General features: G+C 43.4%; 1 protein-coding gene across 1 annotated transcript; it reads left to right on the forward strand.

Moving 5' to 3' along the window:
- The first annotated feature begins 6,225 nt into the window (after positions 1-6,225).
- On the forward strand, positions 6,226-26,076 carry Serinc3 (serine incorporator 3). Its single transcript, XM_021151249.3, has 10 exons — positions 6,226-6,393; positions 11,342-11,503; positions 14,053-14,246; positions 16,727-16,806; positions 18,534-18,671; positions 19,673-19,842; positions 21,586-21,676; positions 22,695-22,875; positions 24,272-24,493; positions 25,181-26,076. The coding sequence occupies exons 1-10, from the start codon at positions 6,355-6,357 to the stop codon at positions 25,317-25,319; spliced, it is 1,416 nt and encodes a 471-aa protein (XP_021006908.1). The 5' UTR covers positions 6,226-6,354; the 3' UTR covers positions 25,320-26,076.

Genomic DNA, 26,076 nt, shown 5'->3' on the forward strand with positions numbered 1-26,076 from the left:
ATTTCAAAAATGACTGTAAGACACCAGCTCCAGGAACAGACCATAAAATCCAGAGCAAGATCATAAAACCCCCTCCCAAAGAACAGCTTAGGGACAGCCACTAAAATGGGGACATATCTTATCTCAGAATGGGCCACCTGCGCTGGGACAGCCCTGGTTCATCATGTGGTTAAACATGCATGACATGGGAATGCAGACCACTGTGACCCCCTAGCACCCACCAATGAAATGTTAGATGACCTAATCCTTCCAGACAGTTCTCTCAGTCCCCTATGAGAAGGCCTGCCTGCCTTTGTCTGAGGTCGCCATTTGGGAGAATGGTTGACTCCCACACGCTGGTTGTTTCTGCAGAATAAACACTCTCTGTCTTTGCATGCTGTCTGAGTCTGGGGTCTTCCTTCAGCGGTTTTTGGACCCTTACAGGTTGACCTCTGCGGTCCGTGTATACATGCCTACACATACACAAATTTCAAGGCTATTTAGAAAATCAAAGCTATGAGGGTAGAAGGGATAAGAGACCAGGGGGAGGGTGCTGGGTATGGCAGTGGCTCTCAACCCAATGCCTCCAGCCCTTACTACAGTTCCTCACGCTGTGATGATCCCCAGCCATAACATGATTGCCATTACTACTTCATAACTTTGGGGTTGCTGCTGTTATGAATCCTAGTGTAAATATCTGCTAGGCAGATGGTCTCAGGTGACCCCTGCGGAAGGGTCCTTCAACCCACAGAGGGGTCATGACTTACAGGCTGAGAACCACTGGTTTAGGGCAAAAGTCAAGGCATGGATGCCAGCACACAGCGACATGTAGCAGTGAAGATTAGAGGAGGACTGAATGAGAACAGCCCCAGAGGCTCCTGTGTTTCAAAGCTTGATCCCCAGGAAGAATTAGGAGATGTAACCACGATAGATGGGGTGTGTCACTGGGGGTTTTATATTTGAAAAGCCCACTGGGTTCCTAGTTACACATCCCCCTCCTTCCCTGCACAGGATTGTAGACCAGAATGTCAGCTCTCTGCGGCTGTTCCAGGGTCATGACTGCCTGCCTGCTTCCGTGCCTGCCCCCCATAATGACCATGAACTCTAGCCACTACCTGACGATTTTTTCCTATAAGTTGCCTTGGTCTTGGTGTCATATCATCCCAAACAGGAAAGTAACCATAAAGAGGGTTAATAAATAGATTAATTGATAAAATAAGATACAGGGGTTCAAGTGACCTCAAATCAGTCTTCACAGAGATGACAGGAACTTTGACATTTTATTGACAAGAGGAACAATGGAACTGGTTGGTTAAAATACCAAGTTCCCTTACTTGCTACCTTCATGTTGTTGGGCTAGACAGTATTTTCAATTATTATAATCCTAGGTATATTCTGCTATGTTATATACTAGTCAAATACTGAGAAAAAATAAATATGGATTAAACCCAGGTCATAATGTATAGACTTTGATGTTATCTGTGGTCCAGGAGTTTCTACTTTAATGGCTTTACCAGCCATTCCTGTTTCTTAAAGATGCTTTCCAGCCTGTTACATCAAATCCTAGCAACTCACCTTTCAAACAGTGAGGAAAAATTAATATTTGACTCTTGTGTACATGAAATGTGATGCTTTGTCCTCTGGGGGATCCTAGAAAGAATGACACCTTACACTGAGCCTTTGGGAAGGCTGATTAACTAATTAGAACTTCAGTGATTACTACAGAGAGATTGGAATGTTGCAGGTCCAGAGTCTATTTATGGTTTTCCTTGGGCATCTTCCTCAATAGTTATTCATCCCTTCGTCACCTATGTGTCTGACCCAACATCCTGTGATTAACTTAACAGGCCTTTGGTTTCTTAGCTTCCACCAGCCAGAAGGCCAATGTTGTCATCAGATAGCCTCAGACCTAAAGAAGAAATTTTCCTTCCTCCTCTTTGCTGTAAGCTGCTGTCCATAGTTGGATCTGTTGCTGTGATAAACACCAGGACCACAAGCAATTTGAGGAGGGAACGGTTTATTTAAGCTTATAGGTTAAAATCCAGGAAAGAAACTCAAGGCAGGAACCTGAAGGCAGCAACTAAAGAAAGGTTAGAGATCACAGAGAAAGGCTACTTCCAAGCTTGCTCTCGGGCTTGTGTTCAGCCAACTTTCTTATACAGTCCAGACCCACTTGCCTAGGGACAGTCCCACCACAGTGGGCTGGAGTCTGGTGTATCAATTAGCAATAAAGATTAATTAGCCAATCTGATCATAAGATTCCACCAGTGTATTTGAGACTGCCTTAGTTTATGACTTTATTAATTTATGTGATGGGTGTTTTGCCTACATGTATGTCTGTTCACCATGTGTATGTGCCTGGTGCCTACAGAGGTCAGAACAGGGTGTCAGAGACTCTGGGAACTGGAGTTACAGAAGTTCATGGGCTGCTATCTAAGTATTGGGTCCTTTGTGTTTCTGTTTTTTTGGTTTTTTTTTTCTTTTTTTGTTTGTTTTTGTTTTTGTTTGTTTTGTATAGCTCTGACTGTCCTGGAACTTACTCTGTAGACCAGGCTGGCCTAGAACCTGCCTCTGCCTCCCAAGTGCTGGGATTAAAAGCATGTGCCACCACTGTCTGGCCTATTGGGTCCTTTGTAAGAGCAGCCAGTTCTCTTTTTTTCTTTTTTAAGATTTATTTATTTATTATATGTAAGTACACTTATTATTATATGTAGCTGTCTTCAGACACTCCAGAAGAGGGCGTCAGATCTCATTACGGATGGTTGTGAGCCACCATGTGGTTGCTGGGATTTGAACTCAGGACCTCCGGAAGAGCAGTCAGTGCTCTTAACCACTGAGCCATACCTCCAGCCCACAGCCAGCACTCTCAACTGCCAAGCCCAGACTCCTGGCCCATGTTTTTTTGTTTGTTTGGTTTTGGTTTTTCCTTTGTTTTGTTTAGGTCTCATGTAGCTAATGCTTGCCGCAAACTCCCTGTATAGCAGAAGGTATCCTTTAATGATTTTTACCCCCCTGAGACAGTGTCTCTCTCTGTGTAGCCCTGGCTATTCTAAAGTTCCCTATGTAGACCAGGCTGCCTTAAAATCTCTTTTCCTGCCTCTCTGCCTCTCCAGTGCTGTGATTAAAGGTATAAACCACCAAGCCCAGCCTGACCTTGAATTTCTTATCTTCCTCCCTTCTGGAGGAGCTCTGGGTGCCGCCTTTTAGGAATTTGGCAGGAATTTGGCTAGGACATGATGGGCTAGGACAAGGAAGTAGGCTCAACTGGAATACAACTGAGGAATGTGTTCTTTGTAGACCCTGAATACAGAAGTCATGGGACCTTTGTCTATGCTTAGTTTTTTAACTACCTTGTTTATGCCTTAGGACTGAACACCACATTCTTTTTGTTTGTTTGTTTGGTTGGTTTTGGTTTTTTGAGACAGAGTTTCTCTGTGTAGTCCTGGCTGTCCTAGAACTCACTCTGTAGACCAGGCTGGCCTCGAACTCAGAAATCTGCCTGCCTCTGCCTCCCGAGTGCTGGGACTATAGGCGTGCGCCACTACTGCCCAGCTGACCACATTCTTTTTACCTAGAATGGTATAAAAAGCAGATCTAGCGACAGGTCCAAAGTGGGACCCAGCTCAAGGGGCGGTCCCAAGGCCTGACACTATTACTGTGGCTATGTAGCACTCACAAAAAGGGAGCTAGCATGACCGCACTCCAGAAGACCCAACAAGCAGCTGAAAGAGTCAGCTGCAGATATTTTCATCCAACCAATGGACAGAAGCAGCTGATCCCTGTGGTTGAATTAGGGAGAAACTGAAAGAAGCTGAGGAGGGGCACTACCCTGTAGGAGAACCAGCAGTCTCAATTAATCTGGACCCCCAAGATCTGTCAAACACTGGACCACCAAACAACAAGTAGCACACACCAGCTGATTGAGTCCCCCAACACATATACAGCAGAGAACCCCCGGGGTTTGTGTTCAATCACAGATGATAGCACCTAACCCTCAAGAGACTGGAGGCCCCCAGGGAGTTTAGAGGTCAGGTAGGGTAGAGGGTGGGGACAGCCTCTTGGAGGCAAGGGGGTGGGGAGGAGGTATGGGATGTGGAACAGTTGAGGGTGGGGAGGGGGAATAAAATCTGGAGTGTAGATAGATAAATAAATAAACAAGCAGATTGGGAAAAAAAAAATCAAACCTGGATTTTTTTTTCATGTTATAGTGACTGGAGTCATGTTATAGTGTTGTTGTCTCATCCTCTGTTTCTTCAATCCTTGATCCCTCCCTAGAAACCCTGTTGACAGAGCTAGCTTGGCCACTCCCTCTATAGGCCAAGCACAAGGATCCTAGGTGTACGCCACCAAGCCCAGCCCAACCTTGACCTTCTTATCCTCCGACCACTACAGGCCAAGTACAAGGTGTATATTGGTCACCAGGCCTGGCTTATGTAGAGGTGGAGTTCAAATATTAGACAAGCACTCTACCGATTGAACTACAATCCTCAGCCCTTGAATAAACTTCTACTGAAAAAATAAAAATATCCTCCTGTATATAGCATCTCACATTACTTATTGAGTGAAATTATTGGTTTCTGGGTGGAAGCCGCAAAAAAGAAAACTCATTTCCAAAGATAAGCTTAAAACTGAAAGCTTTATTTTATAAGCATGCAGGGAGCTGGCCAGTTTGGGATCTGTACTTTTTTTTTGGTCTTTCGAGACAGGGTTTCTCGGCATAGCCCTGGCTGTCCTGGAACTCACTCTGTAGACCAGGCTGGCCTCAAACTCAGAAATCCGCCTGCCCCTGCCTCCCAAGTGCTGGGATTAAAGGCGTGCACCACCACCGCCCGGCTGGGACCTGTACATTTTTAAGGGATGGGAACCCAAAGCAGTGGGTAGTGGGGAGCCTCAGTGTTATCTAATTGTATTTTGATATTACGGGTACCTGTTGGAGACTGGGCTGTATCCTGGGCACCTGGCTTCAAGGTCATTAATTCAGCTCTTGGACCCAGGTCTTCTGGACTCTGGCCCGGAATTTTAGAATGATAAGGGAACAGAGGAGTGGGCGAGCTGCACGTAGTCAATTAGTGCATAGCAGGCAATGGTTATAGGTTTTTATAACTTATGCATGTTGGCTCAGATAACAGTAGTTTCTATATATTTTTTTTTTTTTTTTTTTTTTTTTTTTGGTTTTTCGAGACAGGGTTTCTCTGTGTAGCCTTGGCTGTCCTGGCACTCACTTTGTAGACCAGGCTGGCCTCGAACTCAGAAATCCGCCTGCCTCTGCCTCCCAAGTGCTGGGATTAAAGGCGTGCGCCACCACGCCCGGCTAGTTTCTATATTCTTTACTGGTTAACAGACAAGAAAACATTTGGACAAGTGGGGTAGGCATTCGTTCCTAGGCCTGGGAGCAGGACATTGTTTGGCCCGGTCTTCAAAGTGGGGAAGTTGTCCCTGAAATATCTGGACTCAGACAATTGTTTTCAACGGAGGTTGCTGAGCTGTTGGAAAAGTCCCCAGCCCCCCCAGGGCCTGAGACCTTGAATTTAGAAAACGAAAACGGTAGTACTTAGCATAAGTTTCTTTTGCTTGTTCCCAACAAAATGAGGACAGGACTGCTCCAAGGTATGGCTGAGGAGAAAGTTTTTATTATAGATATGAGAGCGAGTACAGCTAGAGGCATTGGGAAGAGTCTAGGACAGGGAAAGTAGTGAGCTGAACCTGGCCAGCAGAGTGACCCCCGCGGAGGGAGGGGGCAGGGGGAAAGGGGGGCAGGGGAAAAGAGGAAGGGGGAAAGGGGAAGGGGGAGAGAGACAGGGTGGAGAAGTTTCCGTAGGGTGTGGGGTAAGAAGAGTGGCTTTTTTGTTCGTCTGGAACTCTATGTAGCACAGGATAGTTTTGAACTCCTGATCCTCCAGCCTCATCCTCTTTAGTGCTGGGATTACAGATGCTAACTGATTATTGAATGGCCCAACATAGCCTGTTTGCCTCTGAGTTTGCCAATATTCCATCTCTCAATAATCACAAAGTACTGCCCAGCCACGACTTAACAGTCTGTAGGATCTTTAATTCGGATGTAGCTTCTTCCGAGGATAAGTGCAGTTCGTAGGGGACATGCTGTCTTTCTGCACCTTTGTGTTGCCTCTGATCACCAGCGCCCCAAGCGAGCCCGGAGTTGTATGCCACGAACCCTCTACGTCCTCTGCCACCCCAGCAGTCTTAGGCTCCGCCTTCTTCCCCCTCCATGGGCGGGGCCACCCGATGACGTGAACTGGGCGTCCTGCGAAGGGCGGGCCCGGTTTCCGGCTTGAGGATCCATCGCGTTTCTGAGGCGACGCCTTAGTCGGCAGTTAAGATCCGCTCGGAGCGGTGGGTCTCGGCCCCGGCGTCACCATGGGGGCCGTCCTCGGCGTCTTCTCCCTCGCCAGCTGGGTGAGTCCCGAGGCCTCGGCCATCCGGAGCCTGAGGCGCGCGGGGGCTGGGTGTCAGGCCGCCCGAGGCGGACCCTCCACTCTCTGAGACTAGCAGAGAGGAGCGGGCAGGCCCCGGGTCCAGGCCCGGTAGCCGTTGTCCCGGGGTCGGGGTGCGGCGGCTCGGCTGGCTCTCGCTGTGAGCGGAGGGTCGCGGGAGGCCGGGCCGCCATTGTTTACAATTTCGACGCCCCGCCCCCGCCAGCCTTCCGGACCCAGGGTTCCGGCGGCCAGGCGACGCCGAGGTTCCAGGGCGCGGGTTCCTGAGTGGCTAGAGGGTGGCGGCAGGGAATATAGGGCCACTGGAGTCATTTTTCTTAATAGTTCGGCATATGCCAGCGCTACTGAGTGGGGTTGGGGATGGGTCTTTTAAGTCAGCCTCGCTGCAGGTCGCGAGCAGAAGGCGTTTAATTAGAAGCCCCGCGGCCTAAATATTTTGGGATTAAACACCCTAGCATTCCTCTCCTCCAGAACTGTTGTGAGGATAAAGTGAAGAAATTAGTCCGATCCCCTTGTCAATGGTAAAACGTTTTTAGAAGTTAATTTTAGGATCTCTTTAACCTAAGGAATAATCTAACAGATCTGCCTCAGAGGAACTTGGTAGCTTGAGCCACCTTGCCTAATTGTTTTCTCCTTCCCGAACTGATGTAATGAACCGAGGACTCAGGCTCTGCTCATGTCAATGGCATGTCTCAGGGCAGAAGTAATGTCGAAGATATCTTGTACATTTTTCTCCTCCTGGTTTAAAACCATAATTTGAAAATATCCTATCCAGGTGTTCATATCTAGAAACTCCTTGCATATATTGTTAATTCAGTTTTTACCCAGTAGGGGCTTAGGATACCAGAGTGGAATGAGAGAAGAGAATAGTACGAAATTAAAGGCTGTGGAGGGCCATGGCAGATCATTTGTTATTTGTTTTGAGACCCTGTCTCAAACAGGGAGGTGCAAATTACAGTTTATGGGTAGGTTTTTAGAGACTGTGGGTTTAGTCTCCAATTGCCACTATCCACCCCCATCTCCCATCCCACGCCAAAAAAGAGGGACAGAATATCAGGGAGCCAATACCCACTGTAGATACCCACTGTATGCCTTTATTTTTTAGGTAATCTCTTTGGTCATTCTGGGTGTTCAAGATTGCACCCAGGACCTTGTTTGTCCAAAGCTTATCTCTGAGAGCTCCTCCAGCTACACCTCCAGTCCAGTCTGGATTAAAGATTTCAAAGGACTTTTGTACTTGTTTAATTTTTGCCCTATTGAGATAGGTCACCAGATCTGGCTGAGTATCCCACGCTGGCCTTTCATTCACAGTCCTCCTTGTTGGGATTGTAGGAAGGTACCATTCCTGGCAAAGAAGTTTGGCCTTTACTTTTTTTGAAATACGGTTTTACTTTGTAGCCCAGGTTGGCCTTGAACTTTTGGCAATCCTCCTACCTCAGCCTAGTGTCGAAACTACAGGTGTGAGTCCCCACTACTGGCATGTCTTAGTAAAATGCTTCACATTATTATTACTTGGGGCGGCGGGGTGGGGGGCAGGATTTCACTCTGTTAGCTCATCCTGTCTAGAACTGCAGATCCTTCTGCCTCAGCCTCCTGAGTGCTGCGGTTACAGAAGTATGCCACTTTCCTGGCTTTTTTCTTTGTTTTTTTTTTTTTTTTTTTTCCTGAAAAGAGTGGATCTGTGGAAGACTGAGTTCTTGGTGATGAGTAACTCAGGTGATTAGGTCTTGCTGCTTGTATGTCTGATTTAGGAGGGAAAGAAGAAGAGGCAAAGGAGGATTTTAGCACGAGGATAAGGACTTTTGTCTTTTGAAAACGTCAGTGGGGTAGCTATGTGTTGTTGTGTTGCATTGGCACGAGAGATACTTATCCCTACCTTTAAAACATCCCTTTAAATGGGGCTTTGTGGCCGTATTTTCTAGGAGTTGCTTCTTTAAGTCAGATGAGGGAGACTTTGAGGCTGGATTTCTGGCCTGAGTTCTTCATTTATGAAATAGAGAGAAGATAAAGCATATAGTAACAGGTAGATTACATAATAGTTACTGATTTCTATGCAAAGGTATTTGTGACACAGAGAAATAAATAGGTATATTGGTTAGGGTTTTACTGCTGTAACAGACACCATGACCAAGGCAACTCTTTTTTTTTTTTTGAGACAGGGTTTCTCTGTGTAACCCTGGCTGTCCTGGAACTCACTTTGTAGACTAGGCTGGCCTCAAACTCAGAAATCCACCTGCCTCTGCCTCCTGAGTGCTGGGACTAAAGGCGTGCGCCACCACGCCTGGTCCAAGGCAACTCTTATAAGGACAACATTTAACCAGGGGTAGTTATGAAGAAATACAGTTTTTAGCTTAACTGATGTACACCAAAGCTATTTGCAGAGCTTGTAGCTTTTGCTTCCCAGTCTCCTGCTGCAAGCTTTCTGCAGCAGCTTCTCCCCATCTCCTACTGTCTCCTGCTGCTTAAAGAATTTCCCCTTTCCCTGCCAGTGTAAACAAATTCAAGATCACTGGACCCCTTCCCTATCTTCAGGGACAGACTAGTGGTCCTAAAGACCACAGCTGCCAGAAATAACCGTCCTTGAGAAAACTTCCCTACCCCTCCTCAGTCTGAATTCTGAGGAAAACTACAAACTGCTTTGACCTTGCTGATTGCTGACAGAGTTTTCTGCCAAATTAAAATTATACTGTTGTGCCAGGAGGTGGTGGCGCACGCCTTTAATCCCAGCACTTGAGAGGCAGAGGCCAGCCTGGTCTACAAAGTGAGTCCCAGGACAGCCAGGGCTATACAGAGAAACCCTGTCTCGAAAAAACCAAAAAGAAAAACAAACAAATTATACTGTTGCTTTACTAGCCAATAATAATAATAATAATATAGCTGTGTAAACACCTTCAAAAGAGTATAAAAGAGCTGTATTTTGGACAGTCAGGGTTGACTCTCCCTGCGAGGCTGAGCGACCCCACGAATCGGAATAAAAACCTCTTATTGTTATTACAGCGATCTGTCATTAAGCTGTGTTTCTGTGGGTCGAATTCTCTACCCCTACAGGTTCTCTTATCAAGGTGGGAGCATGGCAGTGTCCAGGCAGGCTAGATGCAGCAGGAGCTGAGAGTTTTACATCTTCATCCAAAGGCAAACAGGAAAAGACTAGCTTCTAGGCAGCAAGGAAGAGGGTCTTAAATCCCACGCCCACAGTGACACACCTACTCCAACAATGTTACACCTCTTAAAAGTGCCTCTCCCTGGGCCAAGTATAAACGAACCATTAGAATTAGTTTGCTCGTACTTTCAAGCAAAGTATCACAAATCAGTATAAGCTATAGCAATGGGTGGAAGCTACAGATCTGACATTACTGTGGCTCAGGGTTGTTAACCTTCTGCAATTGATTAGAGACGTTGTGCCTTTGCCCTATTGGTTTGCTGGTAATCTTTACTTTCTTTGGCTTGTAGATTTGGGCTGGGCAGGACAATAATGCCCAGGATGGGAATAATCCACCAAAGACAGAAGAGGACAATAGAGAGCTTATTAGATTCACTCTTCCTGTTGGACATACTTACTGCAATATATTGAGCCCTTTGTAGGTCAGGAATTGTGCTGGTTACTTTATATTCTGGACATGCATGCCATTCTTCACAGTGACCTTGTTCAGATGATAAGTGGCATTAGGCTCATTTTACATCTGAAAGACTTTCTAAGTTAATCAGCTTGCTCTAATACAAATAGTCTGATATGTCTGGAAAAGCTGTAAAAGTGGTTGCTGAGACCATGTTATAAGACTAGAGCCATCCTCTTTTTTTTTTTGTATTTAAATGTTTTAGATTATTTTATGTGTAGAGTGTTTTGCCTACATTTCCGTATGTACACCACCTGCATGCCTAGTACCCACAGAGGTCAGAAGAGAAGGTTGGATTCCTGGAACTGGAGTTAAGGCTGGTAGTGAGCTACCATGTGGGGTACCGGAAACTGAACTCTAGTCCTCTGCAAGAGAAACAACTGCACTTAACTGCTAAGCCATCTCTCTAGCTCTAGTCATCCACTGTTAATAGTAATTGGTTATGAATCTGCATTAACTCATTCTTGTGCTGTGATTTGATAATCTCAACTATCAGCGCAAGTTGGATAGTTCCAAACAAGCATGTAATGTTGTCTTACTTTGCTGGTGGGGCGATATTGGGAGAGGGTCTCACCGTATAACATTGGCTGGCCTGAAACTTACTATGTAAACCACACTGGCATCAAATTCATAGAAATCTGCCTATTTTTCCCTTGTGAATACTAAAATTAAAGTCATGAGCCACCGTGCCTGGCTGTAGTAATGTTGCCTTATGATGAAACATCATTTTGGGAGCAAACAGTAAACCAAAAGTAGAGATGTTTGTATTTTTCTTACGTTGTTTTCACACAAAATAATGTTCTCTGTGAATATATTTTAGAAGCTCTTCCTGTTTCAGGCACGGTGTGGTAGGCTCATTTATTGTAGTAAAGTCTAAAGTAGGAAATATTTTAATGAGTCCATGCTACAAAAAGAAAACTAGGGTTAAATACATTTTTGCTAAAGTGGTGGAAATAATATTGGTCCTAAAGCCTTTGCATTTTTACTTTGTCTTAAATTGTTTTGTGTTGGGAGACAGGCTTCTTATGTAGTCCCAGTTGTCTTCAAACGTTTGATACTTTTCCATAAAGCTTCTTAAATGCTGAGAGTGGGCATGTTACTATGTTACTATGCCTTGACTTTCTTGATTTGTAGCTCATGTAACCTAGAACTCATAGTCCTTCTGCCTCTGCCTTCTAAGTGCTGGGATTACTGGGAATTGCCATGTTAAACGGATTCTGTTAAAATTTCTAAGCCCTAGTTTGCCTCCTAAGAGCAGTGAAGGAGCTCTCATGGCCCATGGTGTTGCTCTTATAGGTCCCGTGCCTCTGTAGTGGTGCATCATGTCTGCTGTGCAGCTGCTGTCCCATCAGTAAGAATTCCACTGTAACTCGGCTCATCTACGCTTTTATCCTCATCCTTAGCACTATTGTGTCTTGCATCATGATGACAGAAGGCATACAAACTCAGCTGAAGAAGGTAAGTAGAAGTTATAGCGTCTTACCATGTGGTTGTTTTTTAAAATTACTTTTTTATACTTTGCAATACTTGTAATTTTTTTACTGTTATACTTGATCAAGGTCATTTAAAATAGTTTTTTAAAAATTTTATTTTCTGTGTATGAGTGTTCTCAAATGTGTCATGATACCTGCAGAAGCCAGAAAGAGGGTGTTGTGTCCCCTAGAACTGGAGTTATGAATAGTTGTGAGCCTACCATATGAGTGCTGGCATTGCCGCCTAACCTTCTGCAAGAGGAACCAAGTGCTCCTAACCACTGAGCCATCTCTCCAGTCGTAGTAATTTGAGGCATTTAACATTGTTAAAATTATTATGGGTTAGGGTTTCTTGTAGCCTAGATTGACCTTAAACTTCCTGTGTAGTTTAGGCTCACTTTGAACTCTTGATGCTCCTGCGCTCTCAAGTGCTGAGATTGCAGGTACATGCTCGTTTAAATTACCTTTGGTTGTAGTCAGGACACAGACTATGAGGTGTTAGTCTTCTTGCAGACATAGAAGTCAGAATGAGCATTGTTGAGCTCTAATCTAATAATCCAGAGAAAAACAGACAGTTGCCGGAATATTAAAAAGAAGGGCAAGTTCCTGCATTACTCGACCAACTCTCTGACTCGGAGCTCCAAAATCTTTTCACCCAACTCCTTAAGTTCCCACTGGCGGGTTGCTACCATGCCAGCCTCATGCTTCAAACCCCTCATGACTTTTGTGGTGTATATCTGGCAGACCTATGCTTTGCCACTGTACCTTTCTCTCTTGAACCCAGTCAAACCTCCGCATGAGGGAAACACCACACAAAGCTTAGTTCAGAAACAATGGTAGCTCAGTTGCTGGGTACAACAACTAGAATCCTAATGCAAGCCATATTAAATCTAAATCCTCGGGTGGCAAATCCTTGCAGATTCTCCATATAACCTAGGGCACACTAGTAGCTACATCTTGCCCTCTTACTATCCCTTTCCAAAAGGCCCCTAACTCTCTCTCCTCTTCCTCTCTTCCTCCCTCTAACCCAGAAGTCCCATCTACTCGCCCAGTGATTGATTCCTTTATTCATTAGGGGACCCATTCCCCATTCCCCATTCCCTGGTCCAGACAACCCTTTCTGGGAAATCGAAATTAACATCAAAATACAACAACTCCCCGGCCATCCCCAACAACCAAATTTAGAAATTACTCTTTTTCTTGGTTGTGTAGCTTTAAGCTACATTAGTACTTCACTTTGGAAGGAGTTTATTACAGCTGGAAAGTTTTGTGGGGGAAAAAGGAGATAACCTCAGGAAGATGGGTTATTTAAGAACTGAACTTATCCTGAGTCCTGCCCTGTTGAGAAAATTGCTTACTGAAGAAACCCCCGGAAGCCTGACTCTGCACTTTCCCGCCACTCACCACTCGTGCAGAGCTCCCTCCACCCTTCTCCCAGCAGAAATGCCTCTAGCCTTTCCGAGGGAGCAAACAGAAAGCCCAACCTAGCGCCAGAATATTGCAATCCCCCTTTTCATACATATCCCAGCCTCCTGATAGATAACTGGGACTTCCTGGGTGTAGATAGCTCTTGTCCTTGAGAAAAAACAAACCAAACATCCTTGAAAAAGATAAGTGCCCTACTTACTGGCCATGAGAAAAGGGCAATTAAGTGTTCCCAGACAGCTGTGGCCTGTTGTAAAAATACACCAGCTTCTGATAGCACAAGTCACTTTTCCCAGGTCAGAAAGGTCTCTTTCCAGCTGCACGGTTCTGCCCCCACTGTCTGAACGAATGTTATCAGGTGTGAAGGACAGCATTCCTTCACCCTCTTGTGCAATGCCAAGGCTGGAAAACCCCCTTCACTTAGACCTGGGGGTTCACTCTCCTTCCTTTTCCATCAGGAAGGTTAGTGGCCCAAGCTCGAGCTTGAATAAAGACCCTCATTCGATTACAACAGGTTGTGATTCCTGGTGGTCTCTTGGGTTTTTACAATCTGGGCACAACATTCTAAATGACCCAAGCTAGTCTTAAACTCACCATGTAATCCCAATTGGCTGGAAACTTGTGGTCATCTTACTTCAGCCTCCCAAACTTTGGGATTATAGGGTCAACTGTCATAAGCATTGTGTGTGTGTGGTATGTGTGTGGTGTACGAGTTTTTTGGCTTCATGTATGTATGTGCACAATGTGTGTGCTTGGTGCCTTTGGAGGTGAAAAGAAAGCATGGCTCCCCTGGAACTGGAGTTACAGATGGACAGCTGTGAACAACCATGTGCGTGTTAGGAACTGAGTCTTGGTCCTGTGCAGAAAGTACAAAGTACAAAGTGCTCTTCATTGATAAGCAGTCTCTTCATCTCAGCTTTTAGTTTTTAAATGTGATCTGTTGTTTATGTTCTTAGGTAATAAGATTGTAGTCAGTTGGAAGTCAAGGAGAAAAATATCATAGTCTTGAAATTGCTAAGGGGGTCTTATTTATTTTTAACAATTCCCTGCTTCATAGTAGGTAGCATTTTTTGATTTTGATATTCTCATTGAAATTCCTTGCCTCCTCAGATTCCTGGATTCTGTGAAGGAGGATTTCAAATCAAGATGCTTGATACAAAGGCAGAGAAAGATTGTGACGTGCTGGTCGGTTTTAAAGCTGTGTATCGGATCAACTTTGCTGTGGCCATCTTTTTCTTTGCCTTCTTTTTGCTCATGTTAAAAGTTAAAACAAGTAAAGATCCCAGAGCAGCAGTGCACAACGGGTATGTGAGATTGTCTTTCAATGTGTGTGGTTCCTCTCCCTCAGCAGATAATATGCCATTGGAATGGAGACAATGGAATACTTACTCAGTGGTCAGATGGACACATGAACAATTGTTTATTGTCATTATTTTTTATAACTTTCTTTTAGGTTTCTAAATTTTTATTTTAAAGTACCTTGTAAAATAGGTCAGACACAGTGCTTAGACATTGTATGTTTTCTTCATTCATAGATAAGTATGTACTTGAGGCATGTATAATCACACATGAGTACACAGGCAGCATAGATGGAAGATAAACAGTAAAAAAAAGAAAAACCTCCATGGGCTGCTTACTTATATTCTCCTGGTTCCCCTGCTGACCCTTCCTCTTTCACATGTACTTCTCAGCTGGAAGCTAATGGGAGCTTGGTTAAATACTTTGTTTGTTTGTTATTTTTTTTTTTTTTTTTTTTTTTTCGAGACAGGGTTTCTCTGTGTAGCCCTGGCTGTCCTGGAACTCACTTTGTAGACCAGGCTGGCCTCGAACTCAGAAATCCGCCTGCCTCTGCCTCCCGAGTGCTGGGATTAAAGGCGTGCGCCACCACGCCCGGCTTTGTTTGTTATTTTTATTTACTTGGTTTTTCGAGATAGGGTTTCTCTGTGTAGCCTTGACTGGAACTCAGAGACTGGAGTGGCCTTGAACTCAAGAGATTCAACTGCCTCTTCTATAGCGCTAGGACTAAAGGTGTGAGTCACCATAACCCAGCAAATATTGTGGTTTTTGTATAGATGTTGTAAGTGAAATCCAGAGAAGTTAAATATTTTATCTAATATCTCTTAGCTGGGAAAGGTCGTAGGTAGGATTTAAGTTCATGTATGTTCCATTCTCAAAGCTTAATACTTCATGTTCTGCCATGCAGGCCACAGTGACTAGTTCAAGGTTGGTTTGGTTTTTTTTTTTTTTCAGACAAGACCTCTTCAGCTCAGGCTGGCCTTGAAATCCTGATCCTCACACCTCCACCTCCCTAGCAGGGTCACAGGTGTATACCACCATAGCCGGCCCAAGACAGTAGTAAAGGCTGTAGATGTAAAAGTCATATTTGGGCCTGGCCTTTTTGCTAATGAGTTCTATCATTATGGACAAGGTATTTGTATCCTATTTTGTAAATGTAGGATTGGGGAATAATTTCTCCCATAAACATAATGATTAATGAATGACTCTTCATATAGAACTGTTAGAACTAGTAATTCTAAAAAAAATATTATCTTTATGTGCTAAAACTCTGAAATTTACTCATAAATGTGACTTATCTTGCATGCTAATTGTTCTCTCCCAGAAATCATCCAACTCTTCTGACCCCTGGCTCTGCCTCTTACTTGTAGCTACTAACAAGCATTGTCCTTGAATTATCAGATTATTTTTATCTAGAGCCATCCTGCCTTGTGACTACTAGTGCATATACTAAGTCACACATAGACTGGGTATTGAAGAAACCCCTCCAAATTTCCCAGTAACCTATCTTCCTACAGTGTCTCCTCCGTCAGGGTCCCTTCTTACAATGCTGTAACTCTGTCTTCTGGGGGACTTAGGGGGACTGATGACTTTCGCCTTTAGGACCGCCATCTTGCTGTCCATGATTGTTGTCTCTTAGGGCTGCCTATGGCTATGATGCTGTAACGCTAATGAAGCTCATCTGAAGGGTTATAATTCTCCTCTTTCTGCTGGACCAGTATAACTTGCTTATAATACTGTGTGTGTGTGTGGCAGAGGTGAGATTGAACCTAGGGCCTTGCATGTTCTGGGCAATCATTCTACCGCTGAACTCCAGCCTCAGCCTTTTTTTTTTTTTTTTGGTTTTTTTTTTTTTTTTTTTTTTTTGGTTTTCAAGATAGGGTTTCTCTGTGTAGCCCTCACTGTGTAGACCAGGCTGGCCTCGAACTCAGAAATCCGCCTGCCTCTGCCTCCCTAGTGCTGGAATTAAAGGCGTGCGCCACCACTGCCCGGCTTACTTTTTATTTGCTTTACTGAAACAGGTTTTGTTTTTGTTTTTTATTTATTTATTTTTTCCAGTTTGTTTGAGCCAGGGTTTCTCTGTGTAGCCCTGGCTGTCCTGGAACTCACTCTGTAGTCACCAGGCTGGCCTTGAACTCAGAAATTTGCCTGCCTCTGCCTCCCAAGTGCTGGGATTAAAGGTGTATGCCACCACTGCCCTGCCAGAAACAGGGTTTTGTTTTATTCTGTAGCCCATGCTGTCCAGGAATTTGGTATCTTCATACTTCAGCCCCTTGAGTAACTGGGATTACAGGCATGAGTCACAAGGCCTGGCTTTTAATGTATTTTGTATGAAATATTGAATGAAGTACACTGGAATCAAATGAAGAAACAAACCTAGATATTTATGTTGCAAATGCTAGTTAGGTTTTATTTTTGTAATCAGAAATGTATTTTTCTCAGTGTAAGAATGAAAATTCGAATTTTATAAGTGAATTTATTTTAACAGGTTTTGGTTCTTCAAAATCGCTGCCATTATTGGTATCATGATTGGATCTTTCTACATCCCAGGGGGTAGTTTTACTGAAGGTATGACTTACTGCTGAGTGGTTAATATGTACAACTCTGTGGTGACTAAGAGCTGAATTTCTGTCAGTGATTGGTAGGACTGGCCTTTAAGATATGGTGTCCAGTTGTATAACTACATATTAAGACAGTGGTGGATTAAAACCAGGAGATAGTCCACTTCTCAGCTTTTCTAGAACTATATGATAATTACTGTTCAATAGTTTATCTTCTCATTTGGTAACAAAAAGTTTATCAGCTTGTCAATATGAGAACCTAACATTCTCATGCTGACTTTTCCTTGTCTTAATTTACTTTTATACCATGGTAACAGGTGACATCTGACAATCTCCAATGTGGTTTTCCCATACACACACTAAAAATAAAGGGAAAGTTGTGAAGTTATTTGGAATGTGACCAACACCATCCTCTTCTATGTTAGTGTCTGCCTGGACAGCCCTGTTTCATCCCAATAGCCACATCTACCTTGGAAACACATTTAGCCTGTTGCTGATCCTGACCATGGTTCAGATGTGTTAGCTGAAATAATTTCATTTGTACAAACTGAAAACTAAAACAATTAGAGGAAATAAAAAGTAATTGCCATGTGTTGTCTGGAAAATATTGCTAAGCTCTGCAGAAAGACAGATATTACTCCAACCCCAGTGTTAAAAGCACTGTAATTGTGGTTTTGTCTTCTAAAATAATGTACTGGGGCTGGAGAGATGGTTGAGTGGTTAAGAGCACTAGCTGCTCTTCCAGAGGTCATGAGTTCAATTCCCAGCAACCACATGGTGACTCAAAACCATCTATAAGGGGATCAGATAAGGGCGTGCAGATGTACAAGCAGCAGAGCACTCATATATTAAATAAATAGAATTTTAAAAAAGGGCAAAACAAAAAACCCTCTACACACACACACAAATAACCAACAACGGTGTACCCCTGAGCTTGAGCATCAAGAGACATTTTGGAGGCATTAGCCTATGCTTGGTCTGTCCATTTTTAAAGGACTTTTATACTCTTTGTGTGTGTGTGTGTGTGTTTCGAGACAGGGTTTCTCTGTATAGCCCTGGCTGTCCTGGAACTCATTCTGTAGACCAGGCTGGCCTCGAACTCAGAAATTCACCTGCCTCTGCCTCCCAAGTGCTGGGATTAAAGGTGTGTGTCACTGTGCCTGGCTAGGACTTTTATACTCCTAATTGGCTAATGCATGGTCATGGGTAACTAAAGTTTTAAAAGGTCTCAGGGTGAAAGGTAATTGCCAGGAAACCTGATGTCTAGCCTGAGCTTGACCCCTGTAAGGAGGAAACTGAATCACAGAAACAGTTCTTTGGTGTCTGTGTGTGCTGACGAGCACGTGTGTGTGCATACACACAAATAAACTGAAAATGTTTCTAAAACATGAAATCCAGCACAACATTCCTCAAATACCTGTAAATTTGAAATGATAACAATCATACTGTACAGCTGGAGATAGACTCTTCTACCCTGTTGATGACTGCTCATAAAGTTTGGCAGTCATACTGAAATGTTACTCTTTACTGCATTGTTCTTTTTTTAAATGTATTTTTATTTTATGTGCATTGGTGTCTAGCCTCTGTGTGTGTGTGTGTGTGTGTATGTATGTATGTATGCCTGTATGTATGTATATCAGACCTTGGAGTTACACAGTTGTGAGTTCCCATGTGCGTGCTGGGAATTATGAAATGTTATTCTTATGGTGAGAAATAACTTCTCTTTGTTTACAGTCTGGTTTAGTGCTGGAATGTTGGGGGCCACTTTCTTCATTTTAATCCAGCTGGTGCTCTTGGTAGACATGGCTCACTCTTGGAATGAATTATGGGTAAATCGAATGGAGGAAGGAAACCCAAGGCTCTGGTATGCTGGTAGGTATCTGTACTCACCTCAGAGCATCACACTGCTACCTTAAGTAGGATGCATAGTAACATCTTTACTTTTAAATATATAAGCTCTCCGTGTAAGGTTTCCATTTTTTTTTAAATGCATGAGGGTATTTTACCTGCATTTATGTCTGTGCATTTTGTGCATGCAGCACCTATGGATGCCAGAAGAGGGCATCGGATTCCCCTGGAACTGAAACCCATAACCTCTGGAAGAGCAGCGAACCTTTTCTCCAGCTCTAGAGCTGCCCTTATAAAGTTGAGATTTGTTAGTTGTGCCTGTTGTGAATTGTATCCATCGCTGGAAGATGAGCATACCCCAGTCAGTTGTATTCTCTCAGTCTGTAGTGCAACTACTTCTGCTGAGATGCTCAACAACTTTCAGATTCAGAATTATACAGCTAATCGATTATCCATGTGAATGTAAAGGAAGATTTCTATAGATTATTTGAAAGTAGCAGATGAACTGTTTTCCCAGACCAGGGAGGTCATCTCATTATTTGTAAAGGGAGCCAGGTTAGTGTAGCCAGTGACCACAGAATGAAATTGTCTCAGAAGGGGCCTGTTTTATTTCCCAGACATCGTCCCTGGCATATAGTTACTATGAGCTCTGACCTTGTGTGAGGAGATGAGCTTTGTGTAGCTTAGGCTAGCCTTGAACTTCTGATCCTTCTGCTTTAGCTTTGCCAATACTAGGACTACAGGTACCCACCCATTACGCCTGACCTTACTGCTGTTGAAAGACCAGGAATCATCTAGAAATGCTTCTATACACATTTTTACCTAGTGGATTTAGGAATTTAGTGGTGAATCATTTCAAAACTGTAGGAAACTTTAACCTTGGGGCATTTCAGTTTCCTGTGGCTTACTGCTCACCATAGGAATGAATTAAGTGTCTTCATTGTACAGCATGGAAGAAGGCTGATGTCACTTGTAGCCGTGATTGACATGGTGGACACTGTTCATGCTCTTTCCCCCTTTTCTAGCCTTGCTGTCCTTTACAAGCCTCTTTTACATCCTCTCCATCGTCTTTGCCGCGCTGCTCTACGTCTTCTACACCAAGCCTGACGACTGCACAGAAAACAAGGTCTTCATCAGCCTCAACCTGATTTTTTGTGTTGCAGTTTCTATTGTGTCCATCCTCCCTAAAGTTCAGGTATGGAGGTTCTCTGCTTTCTCCCGTGGAAAAATTAATGCTAGCTAAGCTTAAATTCCAGACAGGGGCAACACTGGTATTCAGTCCTTAGTGAATTGGTGAATTTATATCGGTGGTTAGCTACTTAATATTTCTTCATATCATGATTAAGTTTTTGTAATTTAGCTTATTAAGCAGAAGTCAGTATGTGCTATTGAGTGGCAATATTTTTTTCCTTTTTTAAAAATTTTTAATTTTATATTTTGAGATGCTCTCACATTATAGTCCTAGCTGGCTTAGTACTCACCGTACACTCCAGGCCTTGAACCTCAGAACCTCCTTGTTGGCATGTGCCACCATGGCAAGTTGAGTTCTTCCTATATTGTGTTAACATTCATTTACTGATCATTAAAAACTAGGTACCTTGGGGCTTGTGAGGTGCCTCAGTGGTTTAGTAAAGATGCTCAGTATCCTGAGTTTCATTCCCTGGACCCATAGGGTTAATGAGGAGAACTGACTCCTGCATGTGGCCCTCTGACCTTCACACAGCTTCATACAAGGGTATGATAATTTCATAAGGAATTGGAGGCTGATCTAGAAAACTGTAGTGCAGCCCTTTCTCAAGAAATCAAGAGGAAGTATCTGAGATGCCTCAGCCAGTAAAGGTGCTTGCAGTTGACCTGAGTACCATACCTTGAACCCCTGTAGTGGAAGGAGAACCAATTCCTGGCCTCCATACTTGAGGTAACACACACACACTTAAAAAGAACATGAAAGCCTAGGATAGAGCTTGGTTGGTTGATAGAGAGCTTTCTCAGCTTGCACAAAGCCCCAAGTTTGATCAGCATTAGGCAGGGTCCTGCATGCCCATAATTGTAGCATTCTGGAGGTGGGAGCTTAAGGTCAGTTGTGTGTCACCATCTTTAGCTTACTGAGTTCAAGGCCAGCCTTAGATAAATAACAGGAGAGCCTGTCTCAAAATAAAATTCTTTGTTAACTCACATTTAATTACCTGCTGGACATGGTGCATCTCCAACCCCAGCAATGCTGGAGGTTGAAGCAGGACTGAGTTTGGTCAACAGTATCTAGAAAAAAAGAATTCGTATAAACAAAGAAAACTGAAGTTTCCAAAAAGTGGTAGGTCATTTAGCTATCTTGTGGTAGAGTTGAGCAGACTTTTCTAGAAAGCTAGGCAGTGGTGGTGCACGCCTTTAATCCCAACACTTGGGAGACAGGTCTCTGTGAGATTCAGGACAACCAGAGCCTCATAGTGAAATCTTTCTTTTTTTAAGATTTATTTACTTATGTGAGTATGCAATAGCTGTTTTCAGACATATCAGAAGAGGAAATCAGATCCCATTACAGATGGTTGTGAGCCACTGTGTGGTTGCTAGGAATTGAACTCAGGACCTCTGGAAGAGCAGTCAGTGCTTTTAATCCCTGAGCCCATAGTGAAATATTGTCTCAAAAAAAAAAAAAACAAAAAACAAAAAACAAAAAACCCAAAAAAACAAAACAGACTAGAAACTTAAGCTTCTTAAAAACCTTTGTGTGATATACAGAAGCTTTCAAGATTGTGAAATGTTTTTCCAAACCATCAGTAAGTGCATTGAGTAGAGTAACTCAAACTGAAGGGCTACCTTCATCTTTTAGCTGTCAGGAAGATTTCAATTTCTCACAATTGACTGCATCTCGTGGAGGCACACAGGCTTTCACAAGGTCACCCTTGCGATCCATGACATTGTTTCTGTTTTGATTCCACAGGAACATCAGCCTCGATCTGGCCTCCTGCAGTCCTCCATCATCACTCTGTACACCCTTTACCTCACGTGGTCGGCCATGACCAATGAACCTGGTAAGGGAATGGCTGACTCTAGATAAAGTACTCTTGGTAGGTGTGCACACTAGAGCTGGAGCAGATGTGGCACAAGCAGTATAGTTTACTTTGACTTTGGTTTGGCCTGCTTACACCAGCCCATTGCATAGTGTAGGCTTTATCTAACTTAGACTAAGTCATAGAGTTAAGAGTGAGCTTGTTTGGTCTTTTGGTGGAATGTCTGTTTTCTGTTTTCTACCCCACTCCCATCCCCCGGTGGGATTTGACTCAGTCCCTTTTTTGTAGTCCTAGCTGTCCTGTAGCTAGTTATGTAGACAGGCTGGTCTCACAAAAGAATCTCCTTTCTCTATCCCCAGAGTGCTGGGATTAAGGAATTACTTCTCAATAGAATATTCTACGGATGATGATGATGATTCTTCCTCTTCTTCCTCCTCCTCCTCCTCTTCTTCCTCCTCCTCTTCCTCCTCTTCTTCTTCCTCCTCCTCTTCTTCTTCTTCTTCCTCCTCCTCCCCCCCTCCCCCTCCTCTTCGACCTCCAAGATGATGATGATTATATTGAGTGACTGGAATAAGATAAGGATAAGCTCCTGTTTGGAAAACCTAAACACCATGGTAAAACATTATCAAAACAGTGAGGTCACAATAGATAGGGGCTGGAGAGATGGCTCAGCAGTTAAGAGCACTGACTGCTCTTCCAAAGGTCCTGAGTTCAAATCCCAGCAACCACATGGTAGCTCACAACCATCTGTAATGGGATCTGATGCCCTCTTCTGGTGTCTGAAGACAGCTACAGTGTACTTATATATAATAAATAAACATCTTAAAAAAAAAAACTCGAGATAGTATTTTTTTTCTAAAGCTAGATCATTGGTTGTGATAAATACAGTATTGACTGCTGAGTTTCAGGTTCTAAGCATAACTTTCCTGTGTTTTAAATAAAGCTAACTGGTGTGTGGACAAGCCCTCTGATTTATGTGAAAATAAGAGTGTGAATAAGAGTGAGATGTAACTAATGATAACAAACAATTACATTTCAGAGCGGTCCTGCAACCCCTCCCTTATGAGCATCATCACACACTTAACTTCACCAACTGTGTCTCCTGCAAATTCAACTACTCTTGCTCCTGCCTATGCTCCGCCGTCACAGAGTGGACACTTTATGAATTTGGATGATATTTGGGGACTGGTTATCTTTGTTTTCTGCCTTATATATTCTAGGTAAGTTCTAGGTAAGAGGTGCTTACAGTATCCTCATGAAAGTGAACAATAGGTTTTTTTTTTAAAAGATTTATTTATTAATATATGTAAGCACACTATAGCTGTCTTCAGACACACCAGAAGAGGGCATCAGATCCCATTACAGATGGTTGTGAGCCACCATGTGGTTGCTGGGAATTGAACTCAGGACCACTGGAAGAGCAGTCAGTGCTCTTAACTGCTGAGCCATCTCTCCAGCTCCTAATATGTTGTCTTTAAACCATTGTGAAGAATTAAAACAGTGTGGGGGTTTTTTGTTTGTATGTTTTTGTCTTTTCAAGATAGGGTTTTTCTGTGTGTTGCTGGCTGTACTGGAACTCTCTTTGTATAGACCAAGCTGGCTTGGAACTCACAGAGATCTGCCTGCCTCTACCTCACTAATGCTGGGATTAAAGGCATGTGCCACCATACCTGGTTCAATAGAGTTCTTTTTAATGAAAAGTTGTTTACATATCTTTGCCAGTCCAGCTCTGTATGCTTCTTTTTTTTTTGTTTGTTTGTTTTTTGAGACAGGGTTTCTCTGTGTAGCCCTGGCTATCCTGGAGCTCATTCCGTAGACCAGGCTGGCCTCGAACTCAGAAATCCGCCTGCCTCTGCTTCCCAGGTGCTGGGATTAAAGGCGTCCGCCACCACGCCCAGCACTGATGGCTCTTTCAGACATCCTGAGTTCAAATCCCAGCAATCACACGGTGGCTCATGACCATCTGTCATGGGATTCAAGCGTGTCTGAAGAGAGTGATGGTGTGTCACTTACATAAAATAAAGACTTGTTTTACGTAAGTGTAGGGGGTACCAAATTTTGTCACCTTTTTCTGCCTGTAGAAATGATCATGTAGTTTTTGTCCTCTCTCTGTATTTTTTATTTACTCATTAACTTGATCTTCTACTGAGCATCTACAGTGCTGGCATCCAGAGGACTGTAGCTAGCAAGGCAGGATTGGCAAGTGTTGGCAGGACACCTAGAGAGCTGTGAGAAAGAGTTGAGAGGAAGCTCCTCACCCAGCCTAGACAGGGGTGAGGTCAGAAGAATTTCACGAGGCTATGGCACTGAGAAGAGATGTGACAGATAAGTGAGTTAGCTGGGAATCGCTGGGTGGTACAGGACAGGCATAGCTGAGGCACTGGTGCAGTGGTAGACCAGCCACTGGAAGTGAGCTGTGGAGCAGCAACTACTAAGAGTTAATTAGCAGGAGTTAGCAGGCAGCAGGTTGCTGGGCAGAGCTTTCATTAGGCTTTCCGTGTCCAAGGTAGGAATAGCCCAGAAATAACTACACATCTGGAGGCAAAAGAATCATTTCATCTAAAACAGTTCCTTTTTGATGTGATTTTTTTTTTGGGGGGGGGGATTATTTTCCAGCATCCGTACTTCAAGCAACAGCCAAGTTAACAAGCTGACCCTCTCTGGGAGTGACAGTGTTATCCTTGGTGATACCAATGGAGCCAATGATGAAGAGGATGGACAGCCACGGAGGGCTGTAGACAATGAGAAGGAGGGGGTGCAGTATAACTACTCCGTTTTCCACTTGATGCTCTGCTGTGCCTCCTTGTATATCATGATGACCATAACCAGCTGGTACAGGTAAGAGGCATAGACAGAGGTAGAAGAGCACTCAGCCCTTGGGAATTCCTATAACCTCTCTGAACCATCCTTACTGTGGAGCCCTTTGCTGTCTCAGAGCAGGAAGTTTCTCTGAAGTCCTTTGGTTTCTTTGAGATAGACTAGCTTTGAACTTTCCCATTGTTGTAGTTCTGCTGTAGCAAACTTACTCTGCGATTCCAAGCATGTATCAACATGCTGCTTGAAATAGAGCCCGGTTGGAATTATTGGTGGCTTTCTAGACTAGTTATTTGAAAGAAAATCATGACATAAAAGCCATTCAGTGTGACCTTGATAATTTTTTTCTGTGCTTTTAGAGATGCCATATTAAAGTGTTCTGGTCAAAGTAATAATGTTCTAAGGAAGAACCATTTCAGGGACTATATTTCCATTTTGCCAATAATTAGAGTAATTCAGATAGTAGTGAATAACATTGCTGAAACAATAGTTAGGTCTTAGCAAGAAGGAAAATGTTTGAGAGTCAGAGTCCTTTGGTCATAATAACTGAAAGTAGCTTCTCAACTCCATACTAGAACAGTACTAGGGTTAATGGTGCCAGCTAAGTCTCACTGTGGGGTCTTTTGGTGTTGGCCAGGATAGGTGGAATGGGAGGGATGCAGGTTTGCAATACTAATCTCTTTCTCCCTCCCTACTCTCTTGTTTTCTTAGCCCTGATGCCAAATTCCAGAAGGTATCCAGCAAGTGGCTAGCTGTGTGGGTCAAAATGAGCTCCAGTTGGGTGTGCCTCCTCCTTTACCTTTGGACTCTTGTGGCTCCCCTGGTCCTCACAGGTCGGGACTTCAGCTGAGCTCAGTGTGACAAGGACAATGATAAAGCTGACCAGAGTCTCCTTTTCTGAAAATGCATATCCATTTTACGTTTTATCAATTAGACTATTAAGTGAACGCTTTGCAGATTTGGCTGTATTCAGGTTTATATCAAAAGGCAAGATTGAGTAATGCTTGATGCAGAATCTGAGCTTTCATATATATATATATACACACACATATATATTATGTTTATTTGTAAGGCTATAGCACAAAGGGAACATTTTTGTGTTTTAACATGAACTACAGCTGTGCTGTGAAGAGAATTCTTTATAAAGACCTGTAGATTCCTACAACTTTGGTTTAAGTTGTAAGTTAGACTGTTGGATATTTAAGGCTATCTTTAATATATTTCTATTACAGTCTCCTTAAAAACCAAAAAGGAATGCATTAATCCACATTTCCCTTCTTCAGAGGTGTAGTGTCCTGGTTCTTGGCAAGGAATTACGTATGTAGGTCAGTCCCCAGAAATGCAGCTGCTCATACAGCTGAGAGAGGACTATTGAGTTCCTTTACTTACTTTTTATACTACACTGATGCTGCTTGATAGAAGTCTGTGGCTTTGTCAGATATGTCACCCCAGTAAATGCTTTGTAGATCTGATTAAAATGAAAAGCTCACTTGAAAAACACTGCAGTGTTATGTAATGATCTTGTTGTGAGTGTGTGAAAGTCAAAGGCATGTCAGTTTATTACATTTGCAACATAAAAGTACTTAATTAAAATAGATATTTAGTTT

The sequence above is a fragment of the Mus caroli genome, unplaced genomic scaffold, assembly GCF_978045245.1.
Source record: "Mus caroli unplaced genomic scaffold, Mus_caroli_1 scaffold_2, whole genome shotgun sequence".
In the NCBI taxonomy this organism is placed as follows: domain Eukaryota; kingdom Metazoa; phylum Chordata; class Mammalia; order Rodentia; family Muridae; genus Mus; species Mus caroli.

Coding starts and splice junctions, on each gene's coding strand:
- Serinc3 (XM_021151249.3), top strand. CDS start 6,355: ATGGGGGCCGTCCTCGGCGTCTTCTCCCTCGCCAGCTGG. Junction 6,394..11,341: donor TCTTCTCCCTCGCCAGCTGG/GTGAGTCCCGAG, acceptor TTGCTCTTATAG/GTCCCGTGCCTCTGTAGTGG. Junction 19,843..21,585: donor CCATCCTCCCTAAAGTTCAG/GTATGGAGGTTC, acceptor TTGATTCCACAG/GAACATCAGCCTCGATCTGG.